General features: G+C 42.2%; 1 protein-coding gene across 1 annotated transcript; it reads left to right on the top strand.

Moving 5' to 3' along the window:
- Positions 1-669: 669 nt before the first annotated feature.
- aclya (ATP citrate lyase a) lies at positions 670-17,524 on the top strand. The gene is made up of 28 exons (XM_041062978.1): positions 670-797; positions 2,220-2,399; positions 3,760-3,882; positions 5,302-5,364; positions 5,523-5,713; positions 7,392-7,471; positions 8,016-8,146; positions 9,220-9,338; positions 9,916-10,052; positions 10,149-10,210; positions 10,307-10,424; positions 10,555-10,709; positions 11,183-11,276; positions 11,860-12,001; positions 12,123-12,291; positions 12,376-12,480; positions 12,572-12,768; positions 12,845-12,926; positions 13,013-13,123; positions 13,223-13,350; positions 13,933-14,026; positions 14,125-14,279; positions 14,375-14,525; positions 14,616-14,759; positions 14,990-15,103; positions 15,210-15,292; positions 15,626-15,702; positions 15,830-17,524. The coding sequence occupies exons 2-28, from the start codon at positions 2,241-2,243 to the stop codon at positions 15,922-15,924; spliced, it is 3,279 nt and encodes a 1,092-aa protein (XP_040918912.1). The 5' UTR covers positions 670-797; positions 2,220-2,240; the 3' UTR covers positions 15,925-17,524.
- Positions 17,525-19,243: the final 1,719 nt, after the last annotated feature.

Genomic DNA, 19,243 nt, shown 5'->3' with positions numbered 1-19,243 from the left:
TGAGTGTTATATTATTTTATATCATCTCATTATTATTTCTAAGGCAATAATGTAGAATTTCAGTGTTGTAGCTGGTCAGGATTGAGTCAGTTTTAATACTGTTGATCTGGAGCAATGCATCATATTTTACAAGCTCAATATATGGTTTGTTTACAAAAATCTATTTAGTAAAGTAGCTTGAAATTATTGCTGTCCAATAAATATGGTGGATTTAAAAGTACAACATTTCTGAATCATAGTGGAAAATGTCAAGTAGCATGAAATGGAAATGCTGTAAGTTTGATCTTAAGAGTAAATTTTCTTAGTTTTATTCCATCACATTTATGTTTATTTTTTTGTGTGTGAGAAATCAACCAGTGTAGAACTGCTGTATGTTTCAGTGCCACAAACGTGCATGAAGTATGTTTGAATTTTGAAGCTGCGGTGACAGTGGGCCAGCTACATCAGCCAATATAAGAATGATTTTAAAACAATTAACTATCAAAAATCTGCGAACAAAATGTAAATCTTATCTCCAACCATCAGTATGCCAATGTATTGTTTAAATTATTTGCTCTGGTGCTGATCTTAGCGGTGTCATTTCCCACAGTTCCTGAAGGTAGCAATAGAGCATGGTGTGGATTTAGCCAATCAGAGCCCAGGAAATATCAGCCAAGCCTATCGGCAGATCGGCTACAGAGACAAAACTCTCAAGAAGCTCCTTCCTCCACCACTGCCGGTCTCCACGGACGGAGAGAGTGGAGCTTCTGAGAAAACTCCTGCAGCAATCAGAGGAAGGAAAACTGATCGAAATTAAGGTAAATTAATTACTTATTTACATTGAAGTGTTTGCTTTTGTTTAACTTCATTTAACTCTTTGTCTCTCTCTCCCTGCGTCTCTCTCCGACAAAGATCAGAAGATATAAAAACAAGTTGAACTGCCCAGTCCACCACGACCCATGTTAAACCTGTATTCTTTGCCACATCACGGTTTTTAGGAAGTTTGAATCATTCGATCGTGAGGTGGATATTTTCCACAAAAAAAAAACAAAACAAGTGCATTGTTGTCTTACCGGTTTGTGAATGAATGAATGAATGAGTTGGCAGTGTTTGACAGACACTCCTTCTCACGGATGTTTGACTGCTGTTTTGAATCCTTGTGCACAGTCAAGCAGGCTTTGTTGAGTTATTTGGTCAAACTTGGGGAAGTTAAAAGTGAACACAAAGCTACAACTTTCATCTTTTATGATATTTTTTATTTTAACTCATTGTCTGATTTGATTTAAGGTACACTTGTTCTGATTTTGATCTGGATCCGATATTGCCTCACCTCCAGCCATCCATCATCTCCTGTTTTTATATGTCACTGTGCGTCACCTGGAGCGGTGTTATTGCTGTGGTGGAGCAGGGGTATTTAATACCTCTGACAGGTCAGTTGCACAGAGAAAGTGGATGATAAATGGAACGAGGAAGAGATCTGGATGAACCACGGGCACCTGTTCTGAGACCAGCGCTGTGATGACTCAGGGACACAGATGATCAATATTACGGGTCCACGACAGTCCCATTAATCCATTTAAGAAATGGCTGCCTGGGGCCGCAGCGTAGAGAAGGGAGTCCAGTTTGAGCCGACATCAGGGCTTTCAGCTTAATGAAACAGACAGAGTGGGTACTCCATCCCTGCAAGGTTACTCCATGCACAGTGGTTGTCAAGCTTTGTGATTAGGGAAGGTCTTCAGCTATTATAGTCTTAATAAGACACATTTCTCAACACTGGTGTCTGTTTGATTTGAGGTGGAAGCAGTAACATTTGCTTCTAAGGACTTCAAAGAATCCAGAGACCGAAGTGTTTACCAACACACTGTCAGTGTCCTCCTCCAGGTCCTCCAGTCAAACTGGTGGCCGGTCCGGTGTGTGTGACAGCAAGTGATGCATTAAACGATTATACATCAGTTAAATTACATTATGTTATTATATTATGCACAGTTTTTATTTAATTTTTTAAATATAATTTACAGAAAATACAAATTAGAAAGCTGCCTTTCTGACCACAGACATGTTTTTATCTTGCATAAATCCAGAAAGCAGTAAAAACATGCTTAAACTGTCATGCTCATTCTTTGTCTCTGTCCATCATTGATGCCTGCTTTTCTGCATTCTTCCGTCCCTCCACATCTCTGTCTTAATTTGTCTCACTGCTCTCTGTTCATCTTTCTCTGCCCGTCTCCCCTTCCTCTTAGGCCGGTCTAGACTAAGCAGTCATGTCAGCCAAAGCCATCTCCGAGCAGACAGGAAAGGAGTTCCTGTACAAGTTCATCTGCACGTCGGCTGCTGTCCAGAACAGATTCCGCTATGCCAACGTGACGGCTGAGACCGACTTTGACCGACTGGTGCAAGAGCACCCATGGCTGCTCACAGAGGTAAGACCAGGGGATAGTGCTGAGAACCAGTTGTGATGGGAAAAAATGTTTATGACAAAGTAAAATTTCAGCTTTCTATATCACAGATTTATAGCCCATAAATGTCAAAAGCACTGTCTTCATTAAGCGTGTGGAAAATTATCTCCTCTTATAGAGACAATTACTTAGGCTGGTGGCAGAGTGGTCTCTTGGCGCTTGTTAGCTGACGTCAGAGACAGCAAAGTGATCCAGCATCTCTGACTTGCAAGAGAACCAAAGAGGAAAGTGTAGATAAATTCTCACTTGCCGTTGTCTGCAGGGAGTTCAGCAGAGGTAGGAATTTTGGTGCAAACAGTCCTTACTCTCCACCTTGCCCTGCTCTCACTGGTCTTCATAGCAAAGTAGTAGCAGATAGACGGGCTATAATAAAAGTTAATTGAATCACTCTGTGACTCAGCTTGCAGGATAAAATGTCATTTTCCCTCATGGCTGAAGGTTTTTATCTGGCAGGTATGAGGAGGATGCGGAGGGCAGATACACGTAGATATGTGCTGCCATAGAATTGATTAGGAAATTGCATTAACTTTCACCCTCGTCCCTCTGTTCCTTCGCTCACTGGCGAGCATCCAGATACTAATGGCTCCACTGTCATAAGTCATTCTCTTTATCTGACTTACAAGTGAAAGGAAGCGGGCCTCGTTGGTGGGGCCTGGATGTAGTTCTGCGTTTGTGTCAGGAGGGAATGAAGAGGTTCCTGCTTAAATGATTTGCATCTCAACTTTCAGGTGATAAATGTTCTGGCAACCTGGGATTTGTTGATGAGCAAATTTGTAATTGTACATTTCTATGCTGGATTCCTGATTGGTGACCCACTTTGAAACATCGTCTCACTCTGAAACAGAATTCGTGTCTGTTGAGTCTAGGGCTAGTGCTGCCACCAATCTTTAATTATCTACTTTAATTATTTAATTAATAGGACTGTCACAAGTTTCCTTAAGCTTAAAATAGCCTGTTTTGTCTGAACAAGAGGCCAAAACCCCAAAATACTCAATTTTCTATAATAGAAAACAAGCACATTTTTTTTCCTAAAGCATGCTTCAAGTAATTCCTAATAATTAAAACTGGCACAGACTAATTTGGTGTTGATCGACTAATGGAGTCATTAACTAATCTTTACAATTCTTGCTGAATCTAAAGACTAATTAACAGACAAATTAAGAGCAATAGAGAGACTGTGTGAAATGTCATTAAGACAAAATACTGGTGAGCTTTTGAAAATAAAACTCAGCGTCAGCTCTAATGAAAGTATCAGTTTGATGCTAAGTGGAGATGCCTGTTGGTCCTGCTTACATTCAGCGTCTTTTTCATCTTTTTCTTCCAGAGGCTGGTGGTGAAGCCAGATCAGCTGATCAAGAGGCGAGGGAAGCTGGGCCTGGTCGGCGTCAACCTGGACCTGAACGGCGTCAGAGAGTGGCTGAAGTCCCGCCTGATGAGAGAGACAGTGGTACGTCATCCACCCTCTGCCTCTCTGCTGTTTTTCTGTCAATTACCTCCACCCATCCCTCTATCTGACCTTGTGCACTCCTTCCAATCAATATTATCCCAGTGCTTTATTCGGACCCTCCTCCTGTTGCCCTTTCCCTCACCCTCCTTCTCCTGTTTTGCACTGGTGCCTTTGGTTTCTTTCTGTTTCTTTGCCTGATGCCTGGGTTGCTGAGGGCTTCAGTGTTAGTCTGCTGGTTGTAAATCAGTCCAGTCAGCTGAGGCAAACGCTGCTAGTGAATAAACAGGTCCATCTATCCAGTCAGTATAACGACAGCACAAAAGATCCATCACCGTGCCACAGAGACGCCGCTTTGCCTCATAAACCAAGGATCCAGTTCTGGAGACACGAGGACGGTTCATAAAGTACAGAAGAAGAGTGTCTGTGTGTGTTGCAGCACTGAGACTGCATGGATGTATGTCTTCACAGATGAGATGAAACTGTCACTGGCCACTGGTGGCAATAAATAAGAATAAATGAAGCCACAGCTATATCGGAGACAGACGGTGCAGTGTTTCAGCTTGCTGGGTTACGTTAAAGAAGAGTTAAAGAAGCTACACAGATAAATTGTCACCTTAACACAATTTGTTACGTGTGTAAAAGGTGCATTAAAGTAGAATAAATCTGTAACCTAATACTACAATCGTGGTAAGCTTTATTTCATCATGTTTATTTCTGTTGCCACTTACATATGAGTGTTTTTGTTTGACTGCTAATTTCTGCTAATTTTAGTTTTGTTTTGGAAACTAACCAGCTGGAAGTCATCAGGGCGGCAGAGTTTAGAAGAACAAGTGGCTAAACTGAATCATTCACATACAAATTGCATTCACAACATGAATGCTTTTCCCTTTCTCTTTTTTTTTCCTCTGAGAGGCAGTCAGTGCGTGGAGGTGTCAGTGCATTAATCTGAATTGGTCTGAGCCCCTTGTGCCCTTTTCAATCAGATAAGCTTTCTGTTCTTTCCACCCATCATCAGCCTCCTTTTCATACTCGCTCTTCAAAATGGCAACTCCCTCTCCTGCCTTTTATAATTCTTTTTTTTTCCTGTTCTCTCCGGCTGGCTGCTCTCAGCCAGTCCCTGGTTACTTTTTGCCTGTTGGCCTTTAAAAGAGGAACAGTGACAGCTTCACCAAATGAGATGTGGCTGTGTTAGTGGGGCTTTGCCTGGAGTAATACCTGACAACATTTTCTTTTTTCATCCTTTTTTTAAAACGTCTATTCACTTGTGCCACGTGGTGCTAACAGTCCAGGAATTATGTCTGAAAATAAGGGATTAATGCAGTAATATGGAAACAGTGAGAGCTAATTTTAATATGTTGTCTTTTTCTTACCGTATCTTTTAGCCTTTCTCCTTAAGAAAATTATTTTTATGATCCTCAGGTGGGAAAAGCCAAGGGCATCCTCAAGAACTTCCTCATCGAGCCATTTGTCCCACACAAGCAGGTGAAACACTCGTTAATCATGTACCATTTGGTGTCTGATTCATCGAGAAGCCTTATTTATAACGTATCACTGCAACTATTAGACACTGATGTTAGATGTCTGGTAAATTGACATTTATTAATTGACATCTTTTGTCAATTCAATTGCCCATTGATCAGGAGGAGGAATTCTACGTGTGCATCTATGCCACCCGAGAGGGAGACTACGTGCTGTTTCACCATGAGGGAGGGGTGGATGTTGGAGACGTGGATGCCAAGGCAAAGAAGCTGCTAATTGGTGTGGACGAAAAGATCAGCGAAGACTCTGTGAAGAAAGAGCTGCTGACCCACGTTCCAAATGACAAGAAAGCGTAAGTTGGATAGAAAAAAAGTAATTGGAGGGCATGTGCTGAACTTCAGCTTTCTGTGACTGACAGACAACAACAAATAAAAAAGGTAAAAGGAAAACTGAAATGTAAACTAAGTGAAGTAGCTCAAAGCTAAACTACTAAAAAAGCCAAAAAAAAAAAGTGCATTTTCCATTATACAGTTTAATTCTTGACCAGCAGTGTAAAACAAAAGCATCACTCAACTGAAGGAAGAGAGAGCACTTTGATATTGGCAGTAAACGTAGGGGGAGCAGGAGGAGGAGGAGATGGGTGGAGGGTTTCCATTAGACAAATGACAAACTCTTTCTTCGATCAGCCTCCACCCCCAGCCTTTTTTTACCCTACAGCTGCATTCTGAGCACGTCCCTTTATTTTGATGGGTATGATACAGGGACCGACCACCTCCACCCCCTCCTTTCCAGCAGTGCTCTTGTGACGGCAGATTCTGGCTGCACTCACTGTCTTGGCTGACATTGAAGAAGCCGCCCCAGGAATCACTCTGCCAACCCCCGCCTCACCTCCTCACCCCACACACTCTTCTCCTCACACTCTGGGATTCAAAGCCAGAGCAGCACTTGGCCAGTTTTCCGCCCTCCCATCAGAATCAGACATGGGAAGCTGAGTCACTCTGGGTCTAGCTCACAGTTTTCTCCCAGGGGCCAGTCAGAGTCCTGACAGCAGGCTGACATGGTTACAAAAGGCTCTGAACTGCCTGAACAGTTGACAAGCAGGAGAGGAGAGCAAAATACTGCCTCCCTCCTCCACCACCACCTATTCCTCCTCCTCTTCCAGTAAACCCCCCCCACCCATCCCCACCCCCACTCGTCACTGCTCTGTTTTGACATGTGAAGGAGGAAGCAAATTAGATTTTTTTTCCTCCTCTCACAGCAACGCCTCTGCAGCTAATTTACAGGTATACTGTTTCCTGTCCAGCTCAGCCTTAACAATCCTTCATTGCCCTTTAGTCTGTTGTTTGTCATGGTTTGAATTATGTGGGAATTATAATGTCCATGCTGTGCAGCCAGCCCGTTCCACTGCACAGGGAAATTCTGTTGCATAGCCAATTAATACAACAGTACATCTGACATGTTCTGTTGGGTCTGTTGATAGACAGATCTGACAGAACACCAGTAACGCTGGAAGAATTTAACACCTGTGACTTCAGCTTTTCTTTGTTGTTGTTTCATGGGAAATTTGGTTTACAGATCAGTCAAGAACATTAACATATAATAAAACAAAATAAGAATTTTGGTAAAATATGAAAAAATAATTAAAATAAAAACAAACTGTTAAAACAGGATGTGCATTTAAGAGATCTGTGCCCAAGTGATGTGAATGTTTAGTGACTTAGAAGATAATTGAATGGGTATCTGTGTATTCAGTTAACAAACGAGTGTTTTCTCTTCTACTGTCTTAACATTACAGTTATCCTGCACTGATACATATGATTTAAGGCTGTACCTAAATATTAGTTTCATTTTAAATAATCAATCAATTAATCAACCAGTGAGTTCAAATGATAATAGAAGTAGAGGTTAATTTTCTGTTGACTGATCAGCTGACTAACTGTTTGAGCTCTAATCACCGGTGATTCTAACTTTTGATAATGCAATACAAATAATCCTAAATTTAAGTTTCATGTGTCGAATGTCATCTGCAGTGTCCTGGCCACCTTCATTGTTGGACTCTTTAACCTGTATGAAGACCTGTTCTTCACATATCTGGAGATCAACCCACTGGGTAAGAAATCCCCAATAACAGGACAAGCTGCGACTTAACAAGCATTTACACTTTATTCCAACACAGATTCATTAATATGTGATCAGATTATGAAATTGGAACATCAAATGGAAATTAGGGAGGAAAACATCAATGCATAATAAAACAGCACAGCACAGGCAGAAGTTGATTCTGGCACATTTTTAACACTGAGGGAGGAAACGGGTGAATAATTCATGCACTTGCTGTTTGATGGAGGCAGAGTGGGTTTATAAGTAATTGGGTACCGGTACAGGCCCTCCGGCAGCTGTTGCTGTGGATGTTGTTGGTTTTGAGACTAGCTCTCCCTGCTTTGATGTCATACCACTTCCTCCCCATCTTCACCTCCCTTCCACCTCCTGCAGGGACAACAGGAAGGCTGTGGGTCACTTGTGCCGGAACACTGTCCTCTCCAATTTTCCCTCTGTCCTGTGCTAACATAGTGAATCTCAGTAGGTGGGTTTGTTGTAAACCTTGTGTGGGTATAGATCCTAACGTGTTTTTATTTTTTTTCCCCCCTCCTCAGTGGTCACAAAAGATGGAGTTTACGTGTTGGACATGGCAGCCAAGATTGATGCCACGGCTGACTACATCTGCAAGGCAAAGTGGGGTGATGTGGAGTTCCCTCCACCTTTCGGCAGGGAGGCCTATCCTGAGGTGAGACTGACGACTGAAGAGACGCAGCTAGAAATGCATCAGATTTCAGTCTGTCAGCAACAAAGAGCTGGTGTTGACGTCCAGGGAGGAAAAACCCTTACTGAGGATATGGAGCAGAGTGTAAAATTAGCCAATGATTTTATTAAAGGGGGTGCAAGCTATGATCTAGGCTTCATGTAGTGCCCTTCCCTGAAACTTTTCTGTAAGTTGAAGCTGTTCACTGTGCGGCAAACTGTGAGCTTGATATGATTTTTTATAAAAATGTGTCGGCCTTAAGAAGAAAATTATCTCAGTTTCAGTGAGTTTACCTTCCTTTGCTGCTCTCTTGCAGCCTGTACTCTCTTTGCTGCCTCATGTTTACTTAATTAGGAGGGGCAGTATCAACGCACAGCTGTTAATCAGCCTTTATGACTCAGCGTGGGAGGTCATCTGGGCAGAGACTTGCGCATAATATTACCTCATATATAGAAGCAGTTGTGTGGTTATTTATTGATTTAGAAACCAGGCATAGAGTAAATTAAATTTACTAAATAAAAACCCGAACTGTCCATTGCTGAACAACATGCTACAAACCCCCTGCATGACAATAGCAGCTCAGTAATACACATAATGTGGAGGGGAAATAGAGAAAGTGAGCTGTAAGGTGTTTATGTAAGCAGGAGATCTTTTTCTATTTTTGGCTGTTGTGTGTAGGAGCTGGTTTGAGACAGGCTGTCTGTGTACCAGACGGGCTGGTCTAATTGGGCTGCTGTGAGTCTAGAGTGGAGATGGGGGACAGCGGGTGCCTTTGATTGGGACGATTTTACTCTCAGCCACCAGCTGTGGCCCTGGCTGTCACAAACAACCACTGATGTGCATCACATCCACTGCTTCTCTTAATATTTATTCAGTATATTCCAGTGACTGGCTCTTTAACATCAGTGGAAGCACTGGCAGGAATTGAACCCAAATGAAGTGGTGCTTGTGGAGGTCGTACTCTGATTAAGGCTGCAGTCACACACCCACCCCACCCCCCTACCATTCATGTAATGATGCTCTCACCACTTCATTGACCTTTTCTTTGACTTTTGCAGGAGGCCTACATCGCCGACCTGGACGCCAAGAGCGGCGCCAGCCTTAAACTCACCCTGCTCAACCCCCGCGGCAGGATCTGGACCATGGTGGCAGGGGGAGGTGCCTCAGTGGTGTACAGGTAACCAGTCACAGTGACAGGGCGAGACCAAACTACATAAATCAGGTCCTGAATAAATATGACACCAGACGCCATGTGAAGTAATTCAATTGGATGTTTTTCTTTGTTGCTTAATTTGTCCCCTGAGTTCATCCTCATTATATTGATTAAACTACGCATAATTGAGTTTAGCATTAAGGGAGACTGCCAGCGATGCAGTAGTGAGACTGATGGTGCAGCAGCTCAGACTGCCCGTTCAGCTGCCTGCTGCGTTGGATTCTTAGATGTTACTGTTTTTTTTAGTGAGAGTCTGGAGGAATGAGAATGGTGTCTCCACCATCTGTTGGGGGTATAAAGCGTGAATTTCAGACTTATCAGTTGTGACTAATTATTCCCTCTGTGCACCGTTTAGTCGTTGTGTCAGTTTACAGTGCAGTGTTAATTCAGAATTTGTGGAAAGTGTGTGTTTAGGAGTTCATTTGGGAGTTTAGTGCTAACGTTCTACCTCATTTTTTAAAAATTATGTTCATTGTTGGACAGCTGCTGTTGCCTTTGCGTTTCTTCTTCTGTATGGGTGACCAACGTGATCCTCTCTTAGTGACACAATCTGTGACTTGGGTGGTGTTAACGAGCTGGCCAATTATGGAGAGTATTCAGGTGCACCGAGCGAACAGCAGACCTACGACTATGCCAAAACCATCCTGTCGCTGATGACCAGAGAGAAGCACCCTGATGGTAGGTAAACTTCTCAAAGCATCCTGTGTGTATTGAAAGTAGACTTTAGACCTTTAGACCTTAAAATAGTTAATAATTAATATATTTTTTTTCCAGGCAAGGTGTTGATCATTGGGGGAAGCATTGCAAACTTCACAAATGTTGCAGCAACATTTAAGGTACAGTATAACGTTTTGTTTTTTTTTTGGTTTTGTAGCCTTATATTACTCATTGTATATCAAGTTATTTACCAAGTTTATCCTTGTCTTTGCTAGGGGATCGTTAGAGCCATTAGAGATTATCAGGTGCCACTAAAGGAGCATGAGGTCACCATTTTTGTCCGCCGTGGAGGCCCCAACTACCAGGAAGGTCTCAGAGTGATGGGAGAAGTTGGTATGTTATACATTCTTACTTTACACTGATTTATTCTTAAATCCTCTAAGTATGACAGTATGTCTTGAACTTGTTTTTATCTGCAAACATCATACACCGCACTTAATTTTGTTCTGCCCGCTCTCCTCAGGCAAGACCACTGGGATCCCCATCCATGTCTTTGGCACAGAAACTCACATGACGGCCATTGTTGGCATGGCACTGGGCCACCGGCCAATCCCCAACCAGCCCCCTGTTGCTGCCCACACTGCCAACTTCCTACTCAACTCCAGCGGCAGCACATTGGTATGACACATACTGGCTCCATGGAGACAAATAGGCTGTCGCGGTGTCCTGTCGGCTCACTGTGCAGTGAATTTACCTCATCAAATGCACCCATGGTGTGGTGCAGTTTAGTGGCAGAGTGAGAAGAAGACGTACTCGCCACAGCCTCTGTTTCAGTCATTACTGTCTTGTCCTTTTAGTGAACCAGATTATCAGAAGCCCAGTGGCTCTTTTGTGTAAGAGCACTGCCGGGCTTTGTGGACTGCTCTCACACAAATAGTCGTGAGACACAGTTACCCAATGCGACTGCCTCGAGGCGTCCATTAAGAATGTGCAGTGCATAGGCTTTCACCAAAGACAGTGTGTGTGTGCCTTCACATGTGCGCACACACACATGCACGTATTTGCCCATTTATACTGTTATAGCATTACAAAATAAAAGCCATAGTCATTTTTTTTTTGTTTCTTTTTTTTTTTTTTTTTGTCGTTCCCAGACTCCAGCATCCAGCAGAACTGCTTCTTTCTCTGAAAACAGGGGCAGACTAGAGGGCTCACCAGCCAAGAAGTCGAAAAGCGGAGTTCCTAATGGTTAGAAAACACACACACGCACTCGTACTCATATGTTGGTCTTTCTGTAGTTGTTCATGACATAATCAATTCCATAACTATCACACAGCCATAGAAAGACATGTACACACACACATACACCACTTCTGTGGGAAAATCTTTATTTTGAGTTTTTGATGCGTTTTCATACATGGTTCCTCTGCTGCTCAGCACAATAGAGGGTAGAAGCCTCGTGATCATGCTTGGTTGAATTTAGGTGTTATAGCTCCCTCTCTGGACAGCAGGAGGACCCTGCAATTCAAACTTAATAAACCCAAATCTTACAGTCCTACACATAGACATTTTCTGTCATATATTTTGAAAGTTAAGTCATTTTACTATTTTTGTTGTTGTAATTATTTATAGAAGTAGTAGGCAACTTAACAAGGTTCATAATGTCAGACCCCTGAATGATTGTGGGCTTTGTGGGGATGACAGACATCTTCTGTCTGCTTTTGTTTTCACCTTATTGATGGCAGAAACGGCCTTTTCAGTCCACAAAGCACATCCATTTTAGTCACCTTTTCTTCAGTTTCTATCTCTAACATCCTTCCTCTCCCTGCAGCCAAGGCAACTACCCTCTTCAGCAAACACACCAAGTCCATAGTGTGGGGAATGCAGACTCGGGCAGTGCAGGGCATGCTGGACTTTGACTATGTCTGCTCCAGAGATGAGCCGTCCGTCGCAGCTATGGTCTACCCATTCACGTTAGTATGCTCCGTCCTCTGTCCATTTGTTAACTTTTTCATGCTGTCAGTGTAATGGCTCTTAATTGTACATTTAACATGATAAGTGTGACAAATTACTTTCTCCATGGCTGCCTTCCAGTGGTGACCATAAACAGAAGTTCTACTGGGGCCATAAAGAGATCCTCATCCCTGTGTATAAGAACATGAGTGACGCCATGACGAAGCACCAAGACGTGGACGTGCTCATCAGCTTTGCCTCTTTGCGTTCGGCTTTTGACAGCACCATGGAGACCATGCAGTACCCACAGGTAAATGTCCTCCCGTATCATTTGGAAGCTATAGAACTGAAATGAGGTTCTAAAGTTACAACCTTTCTGTTCAATTGCTTTCAGATTCGCACCATTGCCATCATCGCTGAGGGCATCCCTGAAGCCCATACCAGGAAGATCATCAAGGCAGCAGATGAGAAGGGCGTCACGATCATTGGACCAGCAACTGTTAGTCTTGCTTCACTTTTTGTGAGATCGCTCAGGATTTCCCTCTGCGTTCTCTCCCCTCAGCACATCTGTCATTGTTTTTTTTCCTAAGGTCGGGGGAATCAAGCCGGGCTGTTTCAAAATAGGGAACACAGGAGGCATGCTGGATAACATCCTCGCCTCCAAGCTCTATCGTCCAGGCAGCGTGGCCTATGTGTCCCGCTCAGGCGGCATGTCCAATGAACTCAACAACATCATCTCCCGTACCACTGATGGTGTTTTTGAAGGTGTGGCCATTGGTGGAGACAGGTATGTAACTGCCTTTTATCTCTGGAGTGTGAGCTTGTGAGTTTGAATTGGTGTGTAATTCTGGACTCTTCTGCAGATACCCAGGCTCCGTGTTTACGGACCACGTCCTGCGCTACCAAGACACTCCTGGAGTGAAAATGATTGTTGTGCTGGGAGAGGTGAGGAATAAATCACTGCACTGCTGCTTGTAGCTTTAGACGGTTATCGATTTGCTACATCCAGCATCTGTCTTTGTCTTCTACAGATCGGAGGCACAGAGGAGTACAAGATCTGCCAGGCTATCAAACAGGGCAGGATCACAAAGCCAGTGGTTTGCTGGTGTATTGGTACCTGTGCCACCATGTTCTCCTCAGAGGTGAGAGGGCAGGTGTAGAGTCTGGTGCATTTCAGGCACCATTAGGTTCCTTTATAATGGGAGATTTGAAGGACCTTTCTTTTTTTTTGCCCCCCTCAGGTTCAGTTCGGCCATGCAGGAGCCTGCGCCAACCAGGCCTCTGAGACAGCAGTGGAAAAGAACAAGGCTCTGAAAGAAGCTGGTGCCTTCGTCCCCAAGAGCTTTGATGAGCTGGGCGAGATAATCAGGTCAGTGCACAGTCATGTTCAAGAGACAGACAGACAGACAGATTCTTCCAGGCAGAGAGGGCGTGTTTGGTAACAAGCCAAATAGCAGAGGGGATGAAGCTGTCCTGAGTGTCAAATCAACAAAGAAAGGAGTTCAGGTCGGTGACAAACACTGTCTCCTCCCCTTCCCTGCGCTCTATGGTTCTCTTGGCTGGGTCTTTCCCGCTGAGGACAGAGAGGCCTGCCTCTGGTTGCCAGTTTGAAACATAGCCTCCGCTTGTTCCTTGTATCATTCCTCTTTAATACTGTTTGCGAGGCAGCTCCCTCCACCCTGTGCCCAGTAGCAAAAACCTCTGAGCTTGGATTGAATTGCTCTTTTCAGGTGAGCTGTGAACCACGGCTTTGTGTTTGGGAAGCACTTAACAGTCTTAGCATACTCTCACAATATTGGATGTATGAATTCCCCACTGTGACAGGCTGTTTGAGTGAGTGCTTCTCTCCTCGTGTGTTACATGAAACATACTGCTCACATGTGGGCAGCACAGACCAGTTTGCTAGTGTTAAAATTCGTTCTGCAGTATAATGTCTTTTTCATCCATGCAGATCTGTTTATGATGATCTTGTTGCCAACGGAGTTATCCAGCCAGCCGAAGAGGTGCCTCCTCCCACTGTTCCGATGGATTACTCCTGGGCACGAGTGAGTATCCCTCACCTTTTTATAAAATCAGTTTGAGTGAGTGAGTACATGAAGTGAAGTTTTAATTTTTTTTCTCCTTGTGTCTGTTTGCCCTGAAGGAGCTTGGTCTGATTCGTAAGCCAGCCTCTTTCATGACCAGCATCTGTGACGAGAGAGGTCAAGAGCTCATCTACGCAGGCATGCCCATCACTGAGGTCTTCAAGTCAGAAATAGGCCTGGGAGGAACTCTGGGGCTGCTCTGGTTCCAGAGGAGGTCAGCCTCTTAACCAAGACGTTGTGTTAAAGAAACCCTTTAGAAATCTGTGAACTATAAAATCATTATCTCTTGTCTCCCCACCTTGTTTGCAGGTTGCCGAGGTATGCCTGCCAGTTCATTGAGATGTGCCTGATGGTGACTGCTGATCACGGCCCTGCTGTTTCTGGTGCCCACAACACTATTGTGTGTGCCCGAGCTGGGAAAGATCTCATCTCCAGCCTCACGTCCGGTCTCCTCACCATTGTAAGACACTGCTCCCATGTTCTCTATTTACTGACCGTCAAGAATCAACAGTGAATATACATGTCTTTTATTTTTCCTTGTTGTCTTCAGGGTGACCGCTTTGGAGGGGCTTTGGATGCTGCAGCAAAGCAGTTCAGCAAGGCATTTGACAGCGGTATGCTGCCTATGGAGTTTGTCAATAAGATGAAGAAGGATGGAAAGCTGATCATGGGCATTGGACACAGAGTTAAGTCGGTGAGTACCACAGCTCCCTAGCATGTGTGCATCCAGCGTGGACAGCAGATCTTCCAGCTTAGACATTCAAAATTTTACATGAATCTTCTGTTGAACAAGCCAGAATTATCACATAAAGGTTGAGCATTAGAGAAATGAAATGAAATTGACACCTATAGAAAAATGAGGTGTTATTTATTGATTGGAAAAGGAAGCTTTCGAAAGAACAGGAATTCTCTCTGTTTCGTCAGATTAACAATCCAGACATGAGAGTCCAGATCTTGAAGGACTTTGTGAAGCAGCACTTCCCCTCCACCCAGCTGCTGGACTACGCTCTAGATGTAGAGAAGATCACCACATCCAAAGTAAGATTTATTATTTCATCATCTTGTCACGAAATAATGACACACCATTTTTGAATTACACGAACCTCTTGTTGTTTTTCCCTGTGTGTCTGCTTTGTGGTATTAGAAACCCAACTTGATCTTGAATGTGGATGGCTTCATTGGTGTGGCTTTTGTAGACCTGCTCAGGACTTGTGGCGGTTTTACAAGGTAAGCCAATATACACTGGCCATCTTCACAATGTCTTTATACAGTTAACTTTTTGTTTCCCATTAACATTGACGCCTTTACCGGACGACTTACAGATTATTTGTACACTGGTATAATTAACGGGTGGGAAGAAATTCTCAGACTGTTAGAAGTCTTTGTACAGGAACAACTGGTCAGTAATAAAAATTTGCCAAAATGGCCTCAAATTCAAAGTGTTAGTCACTTCACCTGTATGAGTTTACGTACAAAATCAGTAGTGTTCTGTCTGTACTGAGTTCAGCCATCTTTTAAATTCAACAACTCTTTCCTTGTTGTTCCATCTTGCCTCCGCAGGGATGAAGCTGATGAGTTTGTAGAAATCGGCGCTCTGAATGGCATCTTTGTCCTTGGACGCAGCATGGGATTCATTGGTGAGTCATTTCTCTGTATGGACACACTGCTGTGGTAATGTATGCAAGATGGCAAACACGTTTTTTTTTTTGTTTTTTTTTTTTAACCTTGTATGTTAATCAATCCTTCATTTTTCTGTTGCATCAGGACACTACCTGGACCAGAAGAGGCTGAGGCAGGGTCTGTATCGCCACCCCTGGGATGACATCTCCTATGTGCTCCCTGAGCACATGTCCATGTAATCAGAGAGACTAAACCAGAGAGTGCCAGCCTCCTGTCGCCCAGTGTCCCCTCACCTCAGCTGTCAGTCGTCACGCCCATACTGTGACCTACTGTGATCACCTCGAAGCAGTGGCATAATATACGGAAGATGTTACTACTAATATAGATGTAAATTAAATTTTAGTTTTGGAAACCTGTTAGTGCTGCAATTCTGTGAATAATAGTAAAGCCTGCTAAACTGTGAAGCTCCAGTCAAACAGAGTCAGGGTCTGACTTTGTGTTTGGGGGAGTTGACGATGAATCAGGTGAGAGAGTTATAGTGGATTATTCAACTGTCGACCACCACCACTATTACTTTCATGGCCACACCAGTGAAGTGCTGTTATTTACCCCCAAATATTACACTGTTGTATTAACCTAGCATGTGTGTCTGACACAGACTATTGTGTCTCTGTGCAGCTCTCTTCATTGTGCCATTTAAAAATCATGAGCTTGCTACAAGAGGTAAACACGTAGTGCAATAATAATGCCTATAATATGAGAACATACTGTAGATCAGAGCTTTATTTATGTATATATGTATTCACAGTGAAAATTAGACGGTACAGGAGTGTTATAGTTTTGATTTTTCCGTAATGTTTTTGACACAGTGGCAACAGTGAAACAGCAGTCTGCTCACTGTGGCGAACGGGACCATTTCATGAGTCATTCCTGGCAGGTGCAGGCATTTGCTCTCCCCAGGAAGTGTTCTCTCTCAGCTGGTGCAAAATGTGGGAGTATTTTCTACGAGGATTTTAAATGGAAGTCGAGAGTTGTTAATCATAAGAGCGGGAAATAAATATGGAATTTCAATGTTTTTTGTTTTTTCTTTCCTCAGCTGTTTAAGTGGATTAAGGCATTTTGCCATAGATCCAAAACAGCAGATAGAATCCCATCTTCTGATAACTGAGCTACAAAATAGTTTTTTTTTTTTGGTTTGTTTTTTTTACTCTGTCTTGATTATTGCTAACATTAATGCACTAAACCCATTCCAATAAGCTGACTTGTTAGAATACAATAGGACAGAATACCATTAAATATTTCATATTTTCACTTGAGTAATATGTTTTGTTTTTATTAACTGATTGTTCCATTCTGTTGTTTCATTTCTGTGTTAGAGTTGCATCTTAAAGGTCATTCCATGCCCAGCACTGAACCTGTTTCCCCACCTTTTGTCCACTAAACCAAAAACCTATTAATATGACACAGACAGACATACAAGTCTCACCATAGAGAATTTGACATACCTTGCAGATTGCTATGTTGTTATTCAGTTTTTTTGGACAATCTGTTCATAATCACTAGTGCAGGACTGAAACTCTCTTCTGCAGCCCTATTTGAAATTAAAGCATTTTATATGTTTTCCCACAATTTTTTGAGGTCCAAAAGAAAGAATTTGGCAGCCATCACCATCACAATGTTACATTGTAGAAAAATTCTGTGGAAAACCAGAAACCTCAAGAGTGTCGTCACAGTGTTTCTGTTTTTAACTGTTTCGGTGTGAACTGAATGTGCCTCTGTACTTATTTGTTGTATGTTGACAACTGTGTAATTGAGTAAAATAAAATGTAATTGATGTAATGATACAGTATAGTTTCATTCTGGCTGTGCATGTGTGTGCAGTATTTCAGTGTTTAAAATATTTGTAGTTAACCTCTTTCCAGATACAATGTTGAATAGTTAATTAGGCAGCTGAATACATGTGCAGGGTTAAGGTGGCATTAGGCTACTTCTTACATTTAAGGACTTTACACCACTGTCCTCGTCTGAAGCTTTTGAGATAAACAGTTCTGAATTTATACGTTTTGTTGTAGTGTTATATCTGTTGAATCTTCAGCTATACAGAAATATACAGGCCTTTCCACATCTTGCCTTGTGAATCACAGGTGTAACCAGTACCATGATAACAATGTTTGAATTCCATGTATCTGAGTCTACAGCAGGACCACGCTATCCTGCATGTCTGAATGACATTCATATCTTATCACAGAGCCATAATCATTATTATCATTATTATTTACGCCTGTGATTTTCCTAGTTGGTGCTTGGTGTAGAATAAAACTTATGCATGCATTAATATCTCAGCTGCAGCTGCTTCTGGCTGAGTGGCGATCCAACTTTGAGACCATGGGCACTGTGGAGCTCAGCTTCCAGCTTCAGCTTCAGCTGGAAGTGAAGCAAAATATTCCAAGTTCAACCGCTGACTTGATTAGTATCCAAAACCAATGTATTTGTGTTTTTCAGCAGAAAGGAGGAGGTGAGTGAGAGGACTATTTGAGACCAGGTGAGCAAGAGCCACATTGTAGTCTATCTACACTTATGTGTGTGCTAATTTTACAGTTTGTGTGTGTGTGTGTGTGTGTGTGTGTGTGTGTGTGAATGTGAGAGTGTTGTAGGTGTATGTGGGGTGGAGCCAGTGAAGATACTGCTGGTGAGGATAGAGCGCCATCCTGTGGGAGTGAGGGACACACCGCGGCTGTTGTGTGTTGTCAGAGCTCTTTGTGGTAAGTGGATTTAAAAAAAAAAAAAAAAAAAATTTTTAACTTAAAAATGTCATAAAAAACGTCATAGTATAGTATGGCGTTTTTTTTTCGGACAAAAAAAGTCAAAATTTTTTTTGACCTCAAAATGTCATAAAAAACGTCATAGTATAGTATGGCGTTTTTTTCGGACAAAAAAAGTCAAATTTTTTTTTGACCTCAAAATGTCATAAAAAACGTCATAGTATAGTATGGCGTTTTTTTCGGACAAAAAAAGTCAAAATTTTTTTTGACCTCAAAATGTCATAAAAAACATCATAGTATAGTATGGCGTTTTTTTCGGACAAAAAAAAGTCAAAATTTTTTTTGACCTCAAAATGTCATAAAAAACGTCATAGTATAGTATGGTGTTTTTTTTCGGACAAAAAAAGTCAAAATTTTTTTGACCTCAAAATGTCATAAAAAACGTCATAGTATAGTATGACGTTTTTTTCGGACAAAAAAAGTCAAAATTTTTTTTTACTTAAAAATGTCATAAAAAACGTCATAGTATAGTATGGCGTTTTTTTCGGACAAAAAAAGTCAAAAATTTTTTTGACCTCAAAATGTCATAAAAAACGTCATAGTATAGTATGGCGTTTTTTTCGGAAAAAAAAAGTCAAAATTTTTTTTTAATTAAAAATGTCATAAAAAACGTCATAGTATAGTAAGGCGTTTTTTTCGGACAAAAAAAGTCAAAATTTTTTTTGACCTCAAAATGTCATAAAAAACGTCATAGTATAGTAAGGCGTTTTTTTCGGACAAAAAAAGTCAAAATTTT

Source organism: Toxotes jaculatrix, chromosome 18, assembly GCF_017976425.1.
Source record: "Toxotes jaculatrix isolate fToxJac2 chromosome 18, fToxJac2.pri, whole genome shotgun sequence".
Lineage (NCBI taxonomy): Eukaryota > Metazoa > Chordata > Actinopteri > Toxotidae > Toxotes > Toxotes jaculatrix.
The sequence above is the reverse complement of the archived record's forward strand: the minus strand, read 5'-3'. Positions and strand labels throughout refer to the sequence as shown.

What these genes read in the sequence shown, in the direction of transcription:
- aclya (XM_041062978.1), top strand. Translation starts at nt 2,241, where the DNA reads ATGTCAGCCAAAGCCATCTCCGAGCAGACAGGAAAGGAGTTCCTGTAC. An exon ending in TCTGGAGATCAACCCACTGG is followed by an intron (nt 7,472 to 8,015) that starts GTAAGAAATCCC and finishes CCCCCTCCTCAG; the next exon opens with TGGTCACAAAAGATGGAGTT. An exon ending in GCTATGGTCTACCCATTCAC is followed by an intron (nt 12,002 to 12,122) that starts GTTAGTATGCTC and finishes GCTGCCTTCCAG; the next exon opens with TGGTGACCATAAACAGAAGT.